Source organism: Stegodyphus dumicola, chromosome 9 (assembly GCF_044657685.1).
Source record: "Stegodyphus dumicola isolate Sdum_Otavi_A_Nest chromosome 9, ASM4465768v1".
Lineage (NCBI taxonomy): Eukaryota > Metazoa > Arthropoda > Arachnida > Araneae > Eresidae > Stegodyphus > Stegodyphus dumicola.
In genome coordinates this window covers 267,493-288,973 of record NC_140776.1, presented here as the reverse complement: position 1 = coordinate 288,973, position 21,481 = coordinate 267,493, and the positions used below count along the sequence as shown (strand labels likewise).

General features: G+C 32.2%; 2 protein-coding genes across 5 annotated transcripts in view; both read right to left on the bottom strand.

Moving 5' to 3' along the window:
- LOC146995278 (uncharacterized) overlaps positions 1 to 21,481 on the bottom strand; it is a 474,485-nt gene that overhangs the window by 217,757 nt on the left and 235,247 nt on the right. The gene's annotated exons all lie outside the window — the stretch shown is intronic.
- LOC118201591 (charged multivesicular body protein 5-like) lies at positions 115 to 19,540 on the bottom strand. Of its 2 annotated transcripts, XM_085823157.1 has the most exons (6): positions 15,662 to 19,540; positions 14,362 to 14,466; positions 14,228 to 14,274; positions 11,420 to 11,504; positions 7,652 to 7,744; positions 1,197 to 1,364 (listed from the first exon to the last, which is right to left on the bottom strand). In XM_085823157.1, the coding sequence occupies exons 1-6, from the start codon at positions 15,728 to 15,730 to the stop codon at positions 1,338 to 1,340; spliced, it is 426 nt and encodes a 141-aa protein (XP_085679283.1). In that variant the 5' UTR covers positions 15,731 to 19,540; the 3' UTR covers positions 1,197 to 1,337. The 2 variants fall into 2 exon arrangements, with proteins under 2 accessions (XP_085679282.1, XP_085679283.1); XM_085823156.1 differs by lacking the exons at positions 11,420 to 11,504; positions 14,228 to 14,274; positions 14,362 to 14,466; positions 15,662 to 19,540 and having other exon boundaries at positions 115 to 1,364.

Sequence of the window (21,481 nt, the reverse complement as noted above, 5' to 3'; positions counted from 1 at the left end):
ACATTTAAGCGACAGTATACTAAGTAGAATCTGTTCATAGAGTTCATGAAATGGGAATGATTAGGTTTGGTACCTAAAGTCTAGGAGTAGATGTTCATAAAGGCACCAGAAAAATGAATTTTCATTCGTTTAATATTAAAAAACAAAATAGCTTACATCTGAATAGATATGAATTATGAAAATTATAACACATGTGATAAAGTAGGATGTATAAACAATACACTTATATAAATAACAGACATACAGATCATTCACGTGTACAGAAATCTATGGTGCTAAATAGCAACACAGAATACATGATACAAATCCAAAGCAGAATATTTTTTAATATACATATGTAATGGCAGCTTAACGGGGGAGAGGGAGAAAAGACATCCTTACAGATCCTTACAGCATTTACTACTACCAGGAGGACTTTGCATATTTACACTTTAAGTACCTAGCTGATACTTACCATTAGAAACAGTAACTAATAAACCCATTCCAAAAAGAACAGGACGTGAAAATAACCAAAGAATCGGTACCAATTTTGTAAAGCCATAAAAAATGTCAAATCAATGTACAAAATATCAATAAAAAAAAAGACAACAGCTTGTAAACTTTTAGCATGAAATATAAAACTAGAAATAAAACATATTGCAAATATGATTTTATACATACAAGTTATCTACATTGATAAATGCTCTCTAAAATGCTGAATGGTAATTTACATGATTTAGATTTATTCTTGTGTGATGTATGAAACTATGTCAGTAACACCTGTCAGTTCATCTTCTTCGTTTTCGGGATTCCTAGCTCGTAACAAAGTATGGATCATAAATCCTCCATTAGGCTGTGGCACTGGTGTTGCTACATATGGATTTGAAATAAAAGGAGGGACTTGCTCAGGTGGACCATAGTTAGGCTGATATGATGGCCGAGAGTCTTGTTTGTCATCTTCTGATGAACTTTCCTCCTCTTCACTCTCATCTGAGACGATTTTGTTCTCCCGCTTCCTCGGTGCAGATTCTCGAGAAGTGGATTCATCATCATCTTCACTACTAATGGCTTTCTTATTTATGTTGAGTTTTATTCGATTCCCTTCACAGCTTTTATTGACTTTCCACTGATCTTCTGATTCTTGACTGCTTTCACTTTCTTCGCTGGAACTCATGCTCTTTTCAGATTCAGAATCGGAGCTGACCCATTTACCAACCTTTGGTTTTTTCTTTGGCTTTGTTTCTTTGAATGATGCTTCACTCTCTTCAGAAGATGCTGCTTTTCTTCGCTTTGGAGTTCTCAATACCAATACGAATTCCTCAAAACCAGCATTCATTCTGCACTCTTTGTTCTTGTTTTTAACTTTTTTTTTTCATAGCCTCAGTCTGTAATAAAAATGGAAATATTGTCAGTACTAAGCTTCAAGTTGTACAACGGAAACAAGAATTTGCCCTCAAGTTCTAGCATTGCAATTTGTTTATCTAAATTATAGAATGATGCTAAAAATTACAGTTAAAATTGGCTACATCTGTATTAAAACAACTGTTTTATTATGCATGCATTAAAAAATTTACAAATGGTAGAACAAAACATATATTTCTAAAAGCATAAAAAAAAAGGTCAAGCTATGAAAGCAGACTATTTTCGTAAGTATTCAGAATTTTAATGAAGCGCTGACAATGTTACGACCTTATTGGAAGCATGACAAAATTTGACTTAGAAGCTAAGACGGCGGAAAAAGTTGTCTGTCTGTCTTTTGTGGTTGAAGGAATTAACATTCAGAGTAGATGGAGTTCAGCACACTAATGCCCAACATGCATAGTTAAGGATGCCTGAAGATTCCAAAAGTTTTAGTTTAGCCCCTGCCATATTGGAAGTGGGAGGAACGCTGGGAAATGCAACCGAAGGTTCAATTTGGTTTATTTCATTAATACAAAACACACGAGGACTATCTGCCTAAGGAGAGGAATACTTTCGTGGAGGAACTTTTTAAGGGAAACTGGCTCCTATTAACGTTACGCATAGTGAAAACAATGAAAATGCTCTAACATCAAAACCCAGGGAGACCTGACGGTGTTCAGCGATTGTATTGCTCAACAGCTGGTGGATCCTAAGTGAAGGAATAGAGTACACTGTAGATGCCGTAAAACGATAAGGCTAATTCGATGAATCCAGCCTTCAGTTTTGATGGTAGAAGCTTTGCAATATATTTTGTGAAAGGGTTAGAAAAGTCACTTTCTATCGTATCTAGTTGGGGAGGCAGAAGATAGAAACATCAGCTTCCGTTTTTAAAGGGAAGGCTCTGGGTTGATTTAAAGACATTGGTAAAAGTCTCTTAGTTCAATACTGCAGCGAGACACACTACTTTCATGTTCTGAAGGCCGCTCTAGTTAATGGCATCAGGTTGGAATCGGAATTAAACGAAAAGTATCAGGTGGTAGGGGAAGAATTAATATCGATTATATTACTGAAAGCGTTAAGTTTCTGTATGGAAGGAAGTCGTATAGTGAAGTCATTTACTAGATTATGTCGAGTTTGGCAGTACCCCAGTTTTGGGCGAGTAATTTTAAATTATCTTGTAAAAGATTTAAATAAAGAGCATGGTTCATTATGCCACCAACAAACACTAAATTACCTAATCCTGATGTGTTGACATGACCCCCCCACACACAAGGACACCTCCACCCCCATGCTTTACTGTTCCAACCATGGAGGTAAGAAAGGACTTACTTCCTACCTCCATGGTTCCAACGAAGTTCTCGGGATTCGGTTCCTCATTTTCTCGTCTCCTTACAATTATACGCCCACTGGAATCCAAAACGTTAAATTTGCTTTCGTCTGCAAATAAGACGCTTCAGGCTTATTTACCATTAATAATTATTGCGATTGAAAGCCTAGGTTTTCTATATTTTCCTCGATCAGCTGATCTAAATAATCTAGCTGATCTGAGTACTCGTCGAACAGTTTCAGGTGAAACTGAAGTAGAAAACTTTTCAGTAAATTCTGTCGAAATCTTTACAACATTCAAAGATAGAGTTTTCACTAATTTTATAACTATAAATCTCTGATAAGACTTTCCCAGATGACCTCTTCTTATTTTATTTTCGATCCAATTTTCTTCTTTAAAGCATTTTATCACATATTGCACCTTAGAATGGGATAAATTTATTAATTTAGCGATATTCCGGATAGATTTTCCACTCTTATGATGAAACAATCAATTTTTGAATGCTACTAGTTGTTTCCTTATGACTACGACCCATTTAAAAATATTAAATGAAATATAAGAGCATAATCAAGCAAAGAATAAAGCGAAACACCTTTTTAAACGTCTCCTAAATGCAAAAATTTTTAAAAATGGCAGACGATAATTTTATTTATGGAATTTTACGAAAATGTTTCGGTGTACGATAACTTTTCTGCTGTGTTTTATTTATGCCTCCTTATATTTTCAATTTCAGAAAAAGAAAATTTGCCAATATTTAAAACCAAAAAATTTGGTTTTATTCAAAATCAGCATGAAGATGGCATGAAAAATTATTTGAGCTCTGTATTCGAATTCAGTTCCGGGCTATAGCACTTTTTCTGCAAATTCTTAAAGTGGAGAACACTTTTGAGATCCACTGTAGGTAGTAATGTGCAATGTGAAATTAAAATATAATTTTTAGTTTATAATGAGGGCTTTTGTCTGCTTCTGAGTAGATTTTTTTCAGTAAATAAAAAATATCCCGTGATTGCTTGGATTAAAGAAAGAAAATCTTCTGACTAGGTAAGATTTTTATCTTGTTTATACTTGATATCTAGATCGGAAAACAAACGGTCTACTATTTTGGACATTATGCCTAGTATCTATTTGCGAGAAAGTCATTATTTACTCTATTACAGAAAATGGTTTTGCAGGAAAGCTGGAAGGCAGTCTCGAGAGACAAAATTTTCACCTAAGTTAATTCCTAAACATTATGATGTAAAATTTCTTTTTTTTTTTTTTAAATCATAGATGTAAAAGCTTTGTGAAACTTTTGGCTCAATCTGAATTTTATAGTTATAAAAATTCTGTACTTAAGTACTTAAGAACTTCATTTTCAAATTATTTAAGTTGTATGATAGCGATTGTAGTGTTTTATTTTTGCTAAACAATTATCCTATTATTTTGTATTTACTGTGACTTCTACTTTCATCAGCTCCCACTAAAATGGAAATTTATTAATACATTTAAGTACAACTAGATTTTTTGAGTTCAAGGGAAAACTTTTGGCAGCTATTGTTGGCTTTCTCCCTATTATCAATAGTGAAAGACAGTTTACATTTGAGAGCTTTAAGCGGGCTTTACTTTAGAATTCTCATGGGTTAAATTTACTTGAACATTTGTTTCTGTTTTCCCCATAAGATACATAGACTGCTTTCTCTGCTGTAACTAGGTAAACCAAAATATTTTTTTCTAAAACAACGACATTTTTTGCTCTGAACGGGATAATTTTGAGAAGACACAGAACAGAAAATAAAACTTGCTAGGATAAGTACATCAAATCAAAAGGGGGGCGGGGTCTATATCTCTCGTTCTACTCGGTCGAATGACGAAACTGAACTACAGTGTCTCACAAAAGTGATGGGACACTTGTGTTTTACAAAAGGAAGCTGTAATAAAATAAATTAAAAAAAAGATGTAAACATTTTTGTGGGTGTGTTTCATACTTAAATTTAGTAACAATTATTACATAACATACATTTTCTCAAAGTATTAAAATATTAATTTAATAAAAATACAATTGTTTAGAACGGAGCAAAAAATGGCTCACATAAGTGCTGAGACACCATTAGATACTACTACGTACTACTATAAAAAATTTTTTTTGGGTTTTTATTTTTACTCAAAAGCAATTGGCAATAATTTATAAAATCGTCTGCAGTATTTCTCTCCAGTTTGTTTCGAAATTTTTGTGTTTTTTAGCTCTGTACAGCCATGAATGCTAAACAAAAAGAAACTTTTCCTGAAATTCGAAAATTAGTTATTAATTTGGATATTGAACGTGGAAAATCTATTAGAGAAACTGCTGAAACAGTTAACTTGAGTCATTCAACAGTTTTCAGTATCATTAAACGATATAAAAAGAATCATATGATCCAGGATAAAAGAAGACCTGGCCGACCATCAAAACTATCCAATGGAATAAAGCGAATTATCGTTCGAAATATTAAAAAAATCCAAGAATAAGTGCTCCTTAAGTTACTGCTGATTTACAAGCATTATATGGAGTAATTGCTAATGCTGACACTATTAGAAGAGTAATTCGATCTACTGAATATCACGGTAGAGCAGACAGGAAAAAATTCTTCGTAAGTGAAAAGAATAGAAAACTCACACTGGCTTTCGCAAAATCCAACATTAAGAATTCTGATTACTGGAATGAAGTTATATTTGCTGATGAGAGTAAATTTAATATATTTGGTTCTGACGGTAGAATCTTGGTGTGGAGAAAACCCAGGGAAGAATTTCGCAAACAGAACTTGGTGCCAACAGTAAAACATGGTGGAGGAGGAGTTATGGTATGGGGGTGTATGTCGTCCGCTGGAGTTGGTAATCTTGTTTTTATCGACAGTATAATGGATCAGTACAAGTATATTGACATTTTAAATCAAAATTTGAAATCTTCAGCACGAAAATTGAACCTTCATAACGATTTTAAATTCTCCCAGGACAATGGTATAAAAAAAGCACACTGCTTTGAACGTCAGACACAGACTGCTGTATAACTGTCCTGAAATAATAAAAACCCCATCACAATCTCCAGACTTAAATCCCATAGAGAATATTTGGCAAGAATTGGAATCAAGAATTCGCAAACACACCATTTCTTCAAAACAACAATTAAAATCGGTGCTTCAGGAAGAATGGGGTAAGATCACTCCAGAAATCACAAAAAAAATTAGTCCATCTCAAGAAGATTAAATCATGTTTTAAAAGTAAAAGGAAATAAAACAAAATATTAAAACCTTTTAAAAAGTAAATTTTTTGGATAAATATTTGATGGAAAAGTAAGTGTCCCATCACTTATGCGAGCCATTTTTTGCTTCGTTCTAAACAATTGTATTTTTATTAAATGAATATTTTAATATTTTGAGAAAATGTATGTTATGTAATAATTGTTACTAAATTTAAGTATGAAAGACATTCACAAAAAATTTTTACATGTTTTTTAAATTTATTTCACCACAGTTTCCTTTTATAAAGCACAAGTGTCCCATCACTTTTGTGAGACACTGTATGTCTTGAACGCGCGACTTATAGTATATTTTAGATTTATATATATTGTTTTAACATACGTTATTTTGCAAAAACTCTTTTTTTAGCTGTTTTTAATTGTATTTGGTATTTAATTTTTTTTTTGTATTTTACAAGTTTGAATGAAGATGTTTTGAGTTATTTATTTTTTGCGTAGACACGAATCGATTGAATGAGAAATGCATCTCTAATGGAATTCCAGAAAATAAGTTTAAATGAAGTGCAGAAAAAAAAATATATGTATATATATGTGTGTACTTTCCTAGATCTTTCAATGAAGTCGTGGGGTGCCCACATCAGATACTTTACTTTCTCCTAAGAGTTTTTCACTTGCCGACATAACCTTTCATTTTATGTTAACCTTTTCATTTTCCCATCTATTTTGCATAGTCGGAAAAAGCATACAGTTTTTTCTTTCTTGGAGATATTTTTACTTTATCACATAAACAAAACTTTACTTTTTACTTAAAAATCATAAAAATGTTTTCACTTTTAGATATTTTTATTAGAATTTTATATTAATTATTGGAGTTGCGTGGTTGAATAATATTTCTTCAAATAATTGTTTTCAAATTTCTACTTATTCATTCGAACTTACTACTAAATAGTTATGAGGTTTACGAGAGCTATTAGCCGAATAATAAACATTTTCTCGCTGCCAGCATTCATCAAAAAAAATGATTTGGTTCACTCTAATTGCATATACTATTCATTGTTCCTATTAGCGACCGTCACCACCTGGACATGCCGATGAAACAGCTCTAGTGGTAGACAGACTGTAGTAGTGTCTCGAAGAATGTAAACAAGGGTGGTGTGTGCAACGTGACTCATCGAACTCGAATCGTATTCCAAGCATATGTCGTAAACCACAACATGTTTGATAACTTATAACGGATTCTGTGCATCTATGTGGCTGACTAAAATAAAAAATGGTTTTTTTCAGACCTTTCTATGTACCGGTATTATTTAACTTGAAAAATAAGACGGACCAATAAATTGTGAGCTCGTTAAATTCTATAGATATGCTGCGTTTAAAAATTTTGTGTTTGTTAGGCGATTGATTTGTGAATGCGATGACCAGAGGATATACCACGATTGACGGGATATTTTTAAGTGTGTCAACTGATGTGTACATGAGCCTGTACAGTTACAAATATCCATCGTATGAGAGAATGGAATACTAAAAAATGAGTGATGTTTATAATTAACATTGAACCATAGGGTTTATAAGCCAATTAGATTTTACTTCAAAACCATCAACCAGAAGTTGATAGTTTACTTAAAGCTCGTTGCTATTCCACCAATTCTACGTCTTAACATGGAATTGGTCATTTTCTGGTCATATCATATTTTTTGTTCATGTTACGGAATAGCAAAATATAAATTTCTTACCTCAGTATCAATCTTTACTTTTCTTACAGTATTAGTCTTTACTTTTCTGGACAGTCTTTTCAGTTCTTTTACTGTCATATTCATGGCATCAGTCTGTAATATAGATTGAAAAAAATTACCACTCCTAAACTCACATAATTGCACAGTCTGTACAAGAAAAGTCTGAAATAAGATTTGCTCCAAAGTTTAAAAAACTGCGTTCATTAACTATTTCAATGTGACAATAAATCTTGATACAACTCCTGGCAATTGTTATTAACATAAAATACTACGTATTTTGTTAGTCATGTGATCAAAATTTATAACTGCTAGAGCAAGAGATTTAACTCTAATAGCCTTGAGAAACTATAAGCAAGCTAATTTCAAGGCTATATTGGAGTATTCAAGGCTCTACTGAAAGATTAGCAATACCCTTTCATACATCTCTCTCTCTATATATAAAGAAGAATGTCTGTTTGTTTGTTCATGATACACTCAGTCACTACTATAGCTATCGTCACCAAACTTTCTATAATTCTTTTCTGGGTGCTGGGAAAGGTCGACGTCCACCTTTTTTCCCAAAAAAGTTCAATCGCTTGCTACGGGCAGTCTATGGAACTGACCAAATTAATCGGTAGCGAAGGCGGCCGAAGACCATCTGAGTGCACATGCGTGGCATTCACATATTTTATCTATATTGCATATATATTTTCTCTACCTGAGTGAATACCCGCTTCTTCAAACTGCGCTTTTACCAATATTCAATATTTTTTAATAATAATCTAATAATATAATCTATAATAGTTCTAATAATATAATCTATAATAATCTAATAATTTAATATAATCTCCTGTTTCTTTGATTTTGATTGGTGAAATTTTTGCTTGTCACTATCAATCTAATATATACGCATGCGCAAATACAAAAAGAAAAGAACAGTATAATAGCAGGAAAATTTTGAAGGAATGTGGGCTCAATCTGAAACGAACAACTCAAGATTCTAATATCAAAAGTTATGGAGGAAATAAAAATAAAACCACAGATTTTCATCGATTTCTAATTTGCTTTGAAACAACAATATGCAATGCTGAATTTGTATCCACTGTTTCAACTAATTTCGATTATGATGGATTAAACATGACCACAGATCATCAGTTATTTTGTCGAATTGTTTTATTGATTACTTATCAATTACGATAAATGTTTTGCCACATTTAATCAACTAAAATGGAATATAGGTTAAATACGATGGCAGATATTAATGGTGTCAGGATTTTAATAAATCATTAAAGACACCCTACTTATAATACACTCATGTCCAAAATTATGTTTACATGCATAAATTCACGGATTTCTCAGAGACTATGACTTATAATTTAATGAATTTTCGTGGAATCATACATAACATGATGACACATAAATGCAAAAGAAAAAATTGAAGATCACCTCATATGATATAAAATTGTAGCATGAAACAATAAAAATGGTAATAAAGTGTGACAAAAAGAGTTAAGAAAAAAAGGAATGATTCAGAAAAAGAATTAAGTCTTACGAATTTAATATGGAATATGATTTCCCCTGACTTGTACACACATATCACAACGTGTTTTAAGGCTGGAAATAACGTTGTTAACCACAGTTTGGGGAATTAATCTCCACTCTTCCAGCAATGCCGTCTTCAGAGCATTTACATCTCTAGGAGGAGGATGTATACATGCAATTGCTCTTCCAAAGTAGTCCCATAAGTTCTCTATCGGGTTAAGGTCAGGAGAGTTTGGTGGCCGAGGTATTCGCTTAATGTCTTCACTTTCAAGGAATTCATCAACGAGGTTTTCTCGATGTGGACGGGCATTATCATCCATAAATAAAAAGTCAGGTCCATATGCAACCCTGAAAAGTCTTACATAAGGATCTAAGACCTCATCTCGATATATCTGGCCTGTCACAGATCCGCTGCTGAACACGTGTAGGGGCGTACGTCCATCAATCATTATTCCACCCCATACCATGACACCTCCACTACCGAAACGGTCATGTTCCACAATGTTCGAGGGATCATTTCGTGTTCCTGACTCCCTCCAGATGTAAACACGTTTAGAATCACCAGTTAAACTAAACCACGACTCATCAGTAAAGAGAACATGGGACCATTGAAGTTCAGTCCAGTTTTGATGTTCTTTACACCAATTAAAGCGATCCCTCTTTTTCTGTGAAGACAGTAAAACACATACCCTTGGCTTTCTGGCATACAGGCCTTTTTCATTAAGCCTTCTGTATATTGTTTGCCGTGATGCAAGAGTTCCAGTGGCGGCTGCAAGCTCTGAATTTAACTGGCGAGCAATAGCCTTTCTGTTACGACGGGCAGTTAATGCCAGATACCGATCTTCAGAAGAAGTTGTCATTCGTTTCCGACCTTGTCCAGGCCTTCTTGCAACACTTCCATCATTTTGAAACTGTTTCCATAGCTTAGAGACTGTCTGTCTTGAAATATTCAAACATGTGGCTGTTTCCATGATTGACTGCCCTGCTTTTAAACGGCCGATAATTCGCCACTTTACAGATTCTTCCAAATGATACTTCGAAGCCATAACAAACCGCTTTGAGTCCCTACACACTGAAATCAAACGCTATGTTGCAGAAATTCACTCAAATATTCAGTTTGCGCAAAGCGCTTGATTCACCCTTGGATGACGTAACGCCTAGATTTGCATATCACAAACCGTTTGATTACTTTTGATTGGATAATGCTCATTAAGCTTGGTTTTCACACATTCCCTGCAAATACGGATCACATTAATTCGATATTTCATTGAATATCATCATTTTTGGGTATGTAAAGATAATTTTGGACATGAGTGTATATTGGTAAAGGCCGCACTAGGCCGATTGCCTCTTAATTGTGTTACGACATAGATATATAATTTCAGTTTCATCTTTACTGTTTACCCAAATATTTTAAAGCATTATTTTATTTTTACGATGATTTCTGCATTTTTACTACATTTATTTGCATCTCTATTTTATCATGATTTTGTACTTTGGTTAGTGTATAGTGATCACGTGCTACTTCCTAGGACTTACTCTAAAGTACATTTATGCCATATAAGCATTATACCTCATCTAACTACTGCTAAAACTTAAGAAAACTGCTTTTCCGTCCAAGAAATTACTTACCCGACGTATATCTTCATTGTAGTTTTTCGGAAAATTTAACTTCCGGAGTATTGTACGAACTAATAGGTGACCCTAGGGAATAGGAGATTTATGGAAGTAAAGACCGTGGTAAAAGTTTACAATTGGGTGCCCCTTGTTTTTTGGCGATTCTTTTTTGACGCCAAGATCGGCGCCAGGAAGACACAATTTTAAGATGGCCGCTACGCAGAACCAAAATAAAAAGTCAAACAATTGCATAAACTCTGTGTCCATGTACACATCGATCTATTTTCATTTAAAAAGAAAAAAACATCCCAGAATTGCACAAACTAGGCATTGCGCACTGTTTAAATTTGTCCATGTACACATCAATCTATTTTTATTTAAAAAAATCAGGAGGCAAAGTTACACTATCATGGTAACCAGAAATAAGATTTCGTCGCCAAAATTTTACAAAAATTATCGCTAATCGAAGGGGCACCCAATTCTACACTAGAACCAAGGCCGTAAGGTCGAAAACTTGTCACAGATGTATTTTATTGTTATTATTATTATAATTTCAGTTTAGTTCCTTCGTTACGACAGATCATTAATAAATATCACTAAGCCTAACAGACATTAAAGAATAATACTCACAATAGCATTAAATCTCTGCACAAGAGATTTTATTTTCTCCAAACGAAAAGACTGATCAGCCAGACGATCCTTCTCCATCTCGTATCTATTAAGAGGAATTTAAATGTAATAAAATTGTTAAGAATAAAATATCAATATATTTTTAATTTTACATGTGGAGGTATTTATATCCACAGTGTACAGTAACCATATAACATATGATAAGAGTTTCACAATGAACTGTATATAAAAATATTGCTGCGTGCATACGGTTTCGTAATAGATTGAATGCACAAGTCTGATAAAAGGTTAATAAAATTTATTCTTATCACAAGTATTGTAATAAAATGCTAGATTTTTTCCCTCAAAGATATTCGTACAATATCACACAGTAGTTATATTTTAAACTAATAAAACGTTAAATAGTACGCAATCCAAAGCGCAAGGAAAGCTAATCCGATCTCACCGCGAATTCGCTACAATCAATAACAACAGTCAGTAGACAACTGAACTGAGATGTTTCTCTCCAGCTTTTTAAAGCCTTTTAATCAGTCACGAGAAGCTTCTGGTAATTTCCGTTTTCTCGAGATTTCTGGAAAGCAAAAGAATAGAATTACGAGATATCTAATTATTCATTGTTAAATGCGCGTGCTTCTGTATTTTTACTTTTCCAACGTAGCTTTCTCTTAAAAGTCTCCTGCTGTACTGTGATTAGATATAAAACAATTTTAATTACAGTTCTACTAAAAATAGCTAACTAAATACAAAATCCGTAATAATATTAAAATTCTACATGCTTTAAAAATTTCCCATAACGTACTTCCATGTTATACCTAAATACAATGGTGATCAAAAAGTTAAGATTTCAAAAAGGTAATTACACAGGATTGTTTCAAAATTTCACTTATTTATTTTAGGAATCAATTTAATCTGAGGAACGTAATATATGAATTTAGAATTACCGGTGGACTGGATTTAGAATTGTATGTATGCATGTACACTAGCCCCCCCCCCCTAAAAAAATGGGACATTTCTATATCTCCCGTTTGACAAATTTCAACTTGCTTTTTTCGGGTCTCAAAAGGGCGACTTAGGGTATTTATTAGATTTATATATAGCAGGCATGGTCACGTTTCTTTATTAATCACTTTTTTAAAAAAACACTTTTTTAATTAATTATTTATAATTCACTCAAATGAAAAATGTTTTACATAACTGTATTCTTAAAGACCAATTTATATTTTTCGGATTTTAGCTTATTTCTACTAAAATCAAACGGCAATTATAAAAGGAGGAGGATAAAGGAAACAAAAAGAAAATGTTTACCTTTTCCTGTCTGAACAGTACTACATAATACAGTAATTTCAAATTTATATTTTATTGGGACTTACTTTACTGAATACAGGCCAGCAGAAAACAAAACATGTATTTGCATTTATATGTAACCATGTTTAATTACATAAAAAATGCGAAATTCTCATTAATTTACTTCAAAAGTTTCTTTCCATTGAATACATGTCTTATTATTTTTGAAACGGTATAAATATGTATTTGCGGTTCTCGAACATTCATGAAATCTACTATGCGGCTCCTGTCGTTATGAAGTTTGACGACCCCTCATATATAGCATGGTTTTAATATAGGTATTTTGACACAAAATAGGACTTTTTCTGAAATGATATGCCAATTTTTTTTCGTATTTCGATTCCGCGACTCAAATTATGCGAAACTGCCAAGTTTTGTAAAAATCTCACGAGTACTTTTATAAAAATTAGTTCTAAAAATTTTAGCTCCTCAATGTTTAATTGAACTAGATACATATTTATTAATATCTCTTTTTTTTATTAAACTAACTTGATTCCTTCTTCCAGAATTCGAATTTAGGCTTAATCCAAATATAATTCGTACATTTTTATTATATCTTTTAAAAATTTGTATTTTTGAATACTTTTTATAAATTTTTCGAAAAAAGTTTGTATTATAACCTACAAAAATTTTAACATCATCTTAAAGTAGATGTATTTCTAAGCATATCAGCAAAAACTCAGAATTTTTTATTCAATATTTCCTAAGATATATGTAAATTTACATTTTGGTGCGTTTTGAAATTTGGCGTATTTTATATAAGCGATAATAACGAAAATGTGGTTCACGCACTTTGTTACACTTATTTGAAAGAATGAACGATGGACCTTTTTCCTCTCGTGCATCAATGAAAAATAAGGAAAGTAAGTAGGTTAATATAAATTAAGAATTCCGCCAAGTGAATTATTCTTGGCCAAACTCAAAAGAAATGCGCCAAGATAAATTTTTCAATTTCTCACCAAAAATTACAAAATTTAACATCTAAACATAATTTGTTTCGTAGAATCGAAATGAAAAAAAATGATATGTTTCTTTCGGAAAAAGTCCGAATTTGTGTCAAAATGCCTATGTTAGAATAATGCTATATATAAATCTAATATATGTTTTAAGTCGCGCTTTTGAGATATGAAAAACGTAATTCTTTTTTGAAATAAAGTAAATAAGAAAAGTGGCTGAAAATAAAAAAAGTAAGATTGCAATTATACAAAGTCTGATATAAGATTTTCCACACTTAAGAGGAGATAAAAACAGCTCTATGACATATAGTTTACATTTTTATCTACTCCATATATAAATACCGGACAGGTTTCGTAGTCTCCAAAACCTCACATATGCATCCAGCTTATTTTTACATTGAAAAATGGCAAACATAAAAACATTTGTTAGGTAAAATTCAGTATGAAATATAAAAACAGGTTGTTGACAGATCATTGTATCTGAAAATTGGGGAAAAAAAGTACTTACAGTTTTTTTCTTTTTTGTACACTCGACTCTGCGATTTCAATACAAATCTACAAAAGAAAAAAATCATATAATTAAATAATCTTGAATCAATTTCACATATTTCTTTTTACTTGCAAAAGGGTTGAAAAACTCACTCTTGCTGGATCCTCTCTCATTTCTTCCAGATGATCTTTATAATTTACTAATATTTCATCTAACTCTGCTATTTTCATATCTATGGACTCAATCCTTTTATTAACCTGCATTATTAAAAAAAAGAAAAAAGGAATAATTAAATTAAAATAAAAACTTATATGGTTAATGTACTTTAAAAACGAATGAAAAGTAAATATAATTTAAATCGGGCTGTAACATACCAGACAGTTCCAATTAAAAAAATACCATTTCTGTCTGTCTTCAAGTTATCGAATCATTTCACACGAAGGACCACAGAAATTTTGTTTGTCACTCAAATATTATAACAGAAAAACTTTTTCGTTTGTAACTCACAAATATTATAACAGAAAAACAAATAATTTAATTAAATTCCCCCCCTCAGAAATGAAATATGAAATATATTTTAGGTATTAAAATTTATGCATTAAGACTAAAAATTATTTTTTCAGAATTGTTTTCTTTTCATTATCAGGTGCACCTCATTCTTGGCCGAGTGATTAAGACCACTGAATTCGAGGAAGTTTGGGTTGGATCCCAGGCAAACAAACTGGCTTTAAATGAAGAAATGATAAGAACAAAACGGTGAACAAATTTGCTTCAGAAAGCTTTAAATGAAGGCATCCCTCCTGTCAGGCATATAATCCTCATGGCTTTGACCTACTTTAAATAATGAATCGACTATTATTAGGTACAAGTCTAAGTTAATGTGAGGGCTGTAGTCGTTTTGCCTGGACGAAAAGTCAATTGGATGTAGTTATATTTATAATTCAACTCGATATTCATTCGTAAGAAGGGATCGTGATTTTTAACCCTAACGGAATTTTAGTCTCGAAATGCGATTTTGATTTCTTTCACTTTAACGCCTTCTTTTACTTTTCATTCTAGTCTGTTGCCATTTGAAAAACATGAGATATTATTATTTTTTTTTATGTTCAATCTGTCTGCTGCTGATAAACAAAGTTGCTGTTATGAACATAATTCAAATAAAAATTGTAACATAATTTCAAAGAGAAATCCGTAAGTTTGGCAAAGATGATCCATAATTCCAAAAAACTCGTTTTGTCATTTTGTCTGTATTCGTTTCGACTCATAAATGAGAGCAAATATTTTCACACATAAAATTTATTTTTAAGTAAGAATAGGAATAATCAGATTATATAAAATATTAAATATGCCAATTATGGAAGAATTTCTTCAGTGAAAATAATAAGAGGCTAGGTTGATTATGAGGAAAACTTGAGTCATGTTGGAGGGAAAATTATGAAAAATGGTACTTACCATTGCCATATATTTTAACAGATTTGGTGCAACTTCTTTAGGTTTTGTCTTTCTAGATAACCGATCCATGGTTGAATTTACCTATATAAATGAGCAATAAATTAAATCTAAAATTACACGTTAAATGTAAATGAAATATAAGAAACTGGAAATGGTAGTAACAAACAAAAGCACCTGAAAAGAATATAATGTTGCTAGGTAAAGAAAACTTAAATCTGGAAAGAATAAATAGAAATATATATCAACAGGAGTATAAATTATTATAAGTAATACAATCTAGGTTACTACTCGAAAACAGGTAGAACGTGGGAAAATGCAAAACCTTAACTTAAAAAATTAAGCAAAGGAAACCTCATATGAGAAAAATACCCTATTTGGGCTCGCGTATTTTCCCAACTAGGTGTTTTAGCGCTAGTTTCTGAAAGTTTTAAAAATATTCGCATAATTTTCTCCTTCCTTTATTGTAATTGCTAAACTATATTTCTTTGGTTATTTTCTCACTCTATTCAATTTCGTATCTGCATTTTTGTAACAGCATTTTATCCATTTTATTTTCCCTTACATTTATTATCTGAACCATTTTTTTCTGTAGATTCTTGTTAAGCTAACCGGACGTCGCAATTGTTCTCACACTTAGAAAACTTTCCAAACATGCGATTTCACCTTACATCTGTTATTTTATGCTCCAACTCATTGTAGCCTTATCTACTGCTCATGTGTTGGATCTTTCGAAATCCTGGCCCCCCTTTTTCTTTGTTCCTCCGATGTCCCTCCTGGGAAATGCCATCAAGATTCATGATTGTGAGGTGTCCCTCAGGCTTCTTTATATGGTAAATGAGCCGGATTCATGGCGCTCTGTGCAACGTGTTCGACTCAGCTACTATCGCATATTGTTATTTTAATATCACTATGTACAGAGGCTGTTCGCACATTTTTTAGACGATTTTGGTAAGCGGTAATAAAAAATCGTTTGCTGCAAAAGAAGTAATTTCATTTGTACTATGTTTTTAAAAGTCAAAATTATCGTCTGTGGCTTGAAAGTTTTGTTTTTATTCAAAATGGCGAATTTAACAAAGCAGTGGTTCGAAGGTTACATTGACGCTCTTTCCGACGACAATAATGCATACTCCGTTATCCAAAAACGATGTGAGAGTCATTGTTTAGTGATATCTAAAGCGTCGATAGGTAATATCATCAACAATAAAGGAAAAAAGCTTCAAATTGGAGCCACAAGTGGGACAAAAATTCCAAACAAGTATGCAAAGAAAAAACGGACATCTTCGACTATTGCAAAGGTACGTTGTTTAATATTACAAGTCAAAGGACAGTTGCAAAATCATTAAAATGCCCGGTGTCCACTGTAAACAAAATGATAAACATTGATTTAAACCTTAAGAAAGCAAGAAAACGCAATGTGCATCGTCTTCTTCCAAAGCATATCGTTCAATGCAGGACACGCTGCAGAATTCTATATGAGAAACTCGTATCCCAAGAAAAATGGAAAATATTTATAACAATAGATGAACCATGGGTTATCTAAATGATTGTAACAAAAAAAAAAAAAAAAAGCCATTTATTATCATAAAAGGGGAGAAAAAATTTAAGTACATGGTTCAAAGAATCGAAAGAAAGTTTTTCCTAAGGGATTCATGATTGTTGCTGGTTTTTCTTATAATGGCAAGTTAAAAATAAAGAGAGTGCAAAACAAATGTCAAGATTAACTCCAAATACTATCAGGAACAGATTTTATCGCCAATTTTTCTGAATGAAATACCATCGCTTTACCCACAGTGCCATCCATGTGTGAGACTCCATCAGGACAAAGCTAGCAGTCACACTACAAAATCCACTGTAAATTTCCTAAAAGAAATGGAACAAAAAACTGGTATCAAGGCCATACTCTTAGCTGATATCCCTACTAAATCTCCCGATGAGTCCCCTTAGTTTTGTGAATACAATATATATCGTCTAAAAAATGTGTGAACAGCCTCTGTATTCTTACTGCAATGTAGGTTTACAAAATAATAACTTTCTGATAGCAGCCGGTAGTTTATGCATGACTACTTTTCATTTATTATTATCGTGCTCTAACCATATCCTTCGGAAATTAAATTTCTGGCAAAATTTTCCTTTCCGAACGATAAAACTGGTTAAAATTTTGTTTGGAGCATCCCTGACTTCTTTTCCTCAGAATGTGGTAACCCCAATCTATGTTGTATTAAAAAAGATGAGAATATTGATGAAAAAAATCAAGTATCTGCTTAAAATAAGAAAAATGTTAATATATGTTTAAAAGCGAATTTTAGAAACAACTTGAAGCAAATTCAGATTAAAAAGAAAGAAAGTTACACGTGCTGCACGTCCTCAAGAGTAAATATCTAATAATTGTATGTATGCGTGCATTGCACCGTTTCCTACAAAATCAATCACATACATTTGTATATCTATAGTTGCTTAATATGCATGCTAAGTTATTTCAGATATCAATCGGGTGTTGTCAGTGGATTGAGATTCTGACTTCTTTTAACAAAACTTTTCATAATAATAAGCCCCAAACGGACTTTTGTCCCGAATGGAATGTCTCGAAATGGATTTTGCATTGACTCATAGTAATTTACTTTTCAAATTGTTGTCACCAAATATTATCGCTTTAAAGAAATCAATAATGGAGAATCTGCACGAAGGTATGAATGTATTGTGGTTTGAACTTATACAGAAATTTACCTAACAAAGTCCAAACTATTGTTAATTACAAACTTCCAACAACCGTTCATGAACTCAGAACGTTGTGAGGTCTTATTAATTTTTATCGACGATATTTAAAAGAATGCATCAAAACCCAACAAAAAAAAAAGCCCACTATGATAATTGCCCACGCGACAAACACCCACAACGATGAAAGCGCACATTGATAAAAGCTCGCACTGATAAAAGCCCACGTTGATATAAGCCCACGCTGATAAAAGCCCATACTGATTTAAAAGCGCACATAATCGAAATGGACATATGGTTTTTTATTACTATACCATGTATTTATAATATTAATTGTAATAAATGGAGTTATTCAGATCTGAATTTTAACGTCTCACACATATGTCTGTTTGTATACATATATTTGAGACAAATATTTGTCTGTCTGTTTATTTAATTTATTATGTTGAAAGCAAACTTTCTACTCTCTGATTAAGTGATTAGCTATAACGTTTCGATGATAAATCTGAAATTTCATTTTATTATTTATTTACTTATTTAACTTTTGTATGTGTATGTGAAAATGAAAAATATCATTGTGGAGTTTCTCACATGCTATTTTTACGGTAATATGGCTGATATTAAATATAATTCTGTTTCATTATTAAAACTATTAACTTTTTAATTAAAAACAGTTGAATTTTATTTTATTTCTTCTTCGTTTTTCCTTTAGTTCCTTTTAGTTCCTTTTTAGTGTAGGAATATTAAAACAGTTAAGCACAATGAAAACTTGGTTAAGAGATATTTTATTCTTTACTTTACACTGAGCTTATTATCTAAGTTTAAATATATTTCTCATTGAAAGCTTTTTTGAATGTAACAATTATAATTTGGCGATTTCCTAGAGATATTTTCTTTTAGATTTCTGAATAAATTAAAACTATCAGCTGACACCCTGGCAGAAAATGAATTCCAAATATAACCTCTTAATCTTTCAACTACAGCAATTTGGAATAGTGTTTTTAATTTTCATTTTATTTATTTATTTATTTTTGGGGGGGGGATGGAACAACTCTTAGAAGTCAACATCTCTACAAATTTAAGTACAATCACCTCAAAATATAGTAATAAATATGAAGCATTTTATTAGAGATTGTGAAGATTACAAAGAACTATGCATATAATAACATGTAATAAAATTTTGTAACTACATAAATATATATTTATAGAGTCATTAGATTCAAAATTCATCGTTTTTAGATTCTAAGTATACATATTATATAAATTCATCATTCATTAATAGTATTATATATAGTAATAGAAAATTAGTATTAATGTTTCAAATTGTAATATTTTAATAATTTGTCTTGCATTTGCTGTATATTTGTTCAAGACGTATGAATATCTGTTATATAACGTGAAAAATAAACAGAAAGCAGCTAATCTTATCTAACAGCTGATTGTGAAAGAAAAATTACTGTGCTCTTAATTACAGTTACAGTGCTTTTAAATCTCCCTTTTGTAAATAACCGTTTTGTAGCTGACATTAGATTAAATTAATTCCATTATTCATTATAAAATAAGCCCACCAGCGGCCGAGCGGTTAAGTCGCTGAACACTGGTAGTTCGGTCCGAGGTTCGAATCCCGCGAACGGGCTGGCTGCATGGATGTTTTCGTGGTTTTCCCCATGTGTAACGTGTATACGAGCCAGTTTCCCTTAGAAAGCCCTCCACGAAGGCATTCTTCCCCTTAGGCAGATAGTCTTCGAGGCTTTGCCATAATCACACACACACATTAGAAAATAGTAATTATAGTGAATTATATCTGTTGAAGACATTTCTAAGACGTCGCCTTTTGAAAGAGACCTGTACTTTTTGTGAAGATAAACAAACATTGCCAGTGAATATTATATTTCTAAGACCACCATATGTACAACCAAAATCCTTTAAAACCGTGAACGGTTGCGTTTATAGAGGGCTCACTATATTTTTAGTAAAACATGTACATCTTCGTTATACACTTGCTACATTTTGATTTTCTGTCAAAGCAGAGGAACAGTGGTTCTATTTCTTTAGAAGTATGTGAAATTAAACAACGGACACTATAATGACAAAAATGGAATTAGATTCAAAAACACGCCTCTTGAACATGTCTGAAATTCATTATTCTGCTCGGAATAAATTTATTTAAAGAAAATGTTTAATAAATATTAGAACTCAAGGGCTAAGTCAGGTCAAAGTAGTAAGGGTCATTTCGTCTGAATATATCTTTTTTTAATCAAAAAGTGACTTTTTGAACAACGAATGAAACGGGAAAGACAGAATAAGATCGACAGGCCGCGGACAAACGACACTGTTTCGAACGCGGCATGAAAAGAAAACGGACGAAATGGCACTAAGCCAAGGAAAGGCATGCCTTCGTGGAGGACGTTTTAAAGGATATTCGCTCGTATACATGTTACGCAAGGGGAAAACCACGAAAGCGCCCATGCAGTAAGCTTTTCCACCGAGATTTGAACCCTGGAATGAACTACCAGTGTTCAGCTTTTTTATCACTTGGTCGCTGGTGAGCCTTGTGCCTACATGAAAAGCTTAAGAATTGGATGAATGACGCTTTCTTAATGTACAGCTTTTAGACAGAATTAGTTTTTAATAGTGACTGAATGTACATATAATTTAATTTGTCTCACTTCTCTTATACTAACTTTTGTTATATAAAACTTCGTGCACGTTTTTTGAAAATAAAAGTTAAGACACAAATTTAAAAAAAAAAAAAAAAAAAAAAAAAAAAAGAACTTATTTAATAAGGGAAAAAAATATTCAAAACGTAGCTCCATAATTAAGCATTTTTTTCTACTTGATCGCCAACACACGAGGTTTATAAGAAATATCTCCTAGAAGTCTACTATTTCTGTGTTGTCAGAATATAGAATTCGTGTAGGGATAATAATACATTTCGATGTGAAAAAAATGACTTAAATTTGATAATTTTTCTAAATAAGAAATTTTTACATGTTACGCGTTTCTTTTTCTTAATCTAGGTGAAATAATATTCAACATGTAATAACAGCATAAAACCCCCAAAAGAAGTGTTCCAGTGAAATCCAATTTTTAAATGCTGTTTAATAA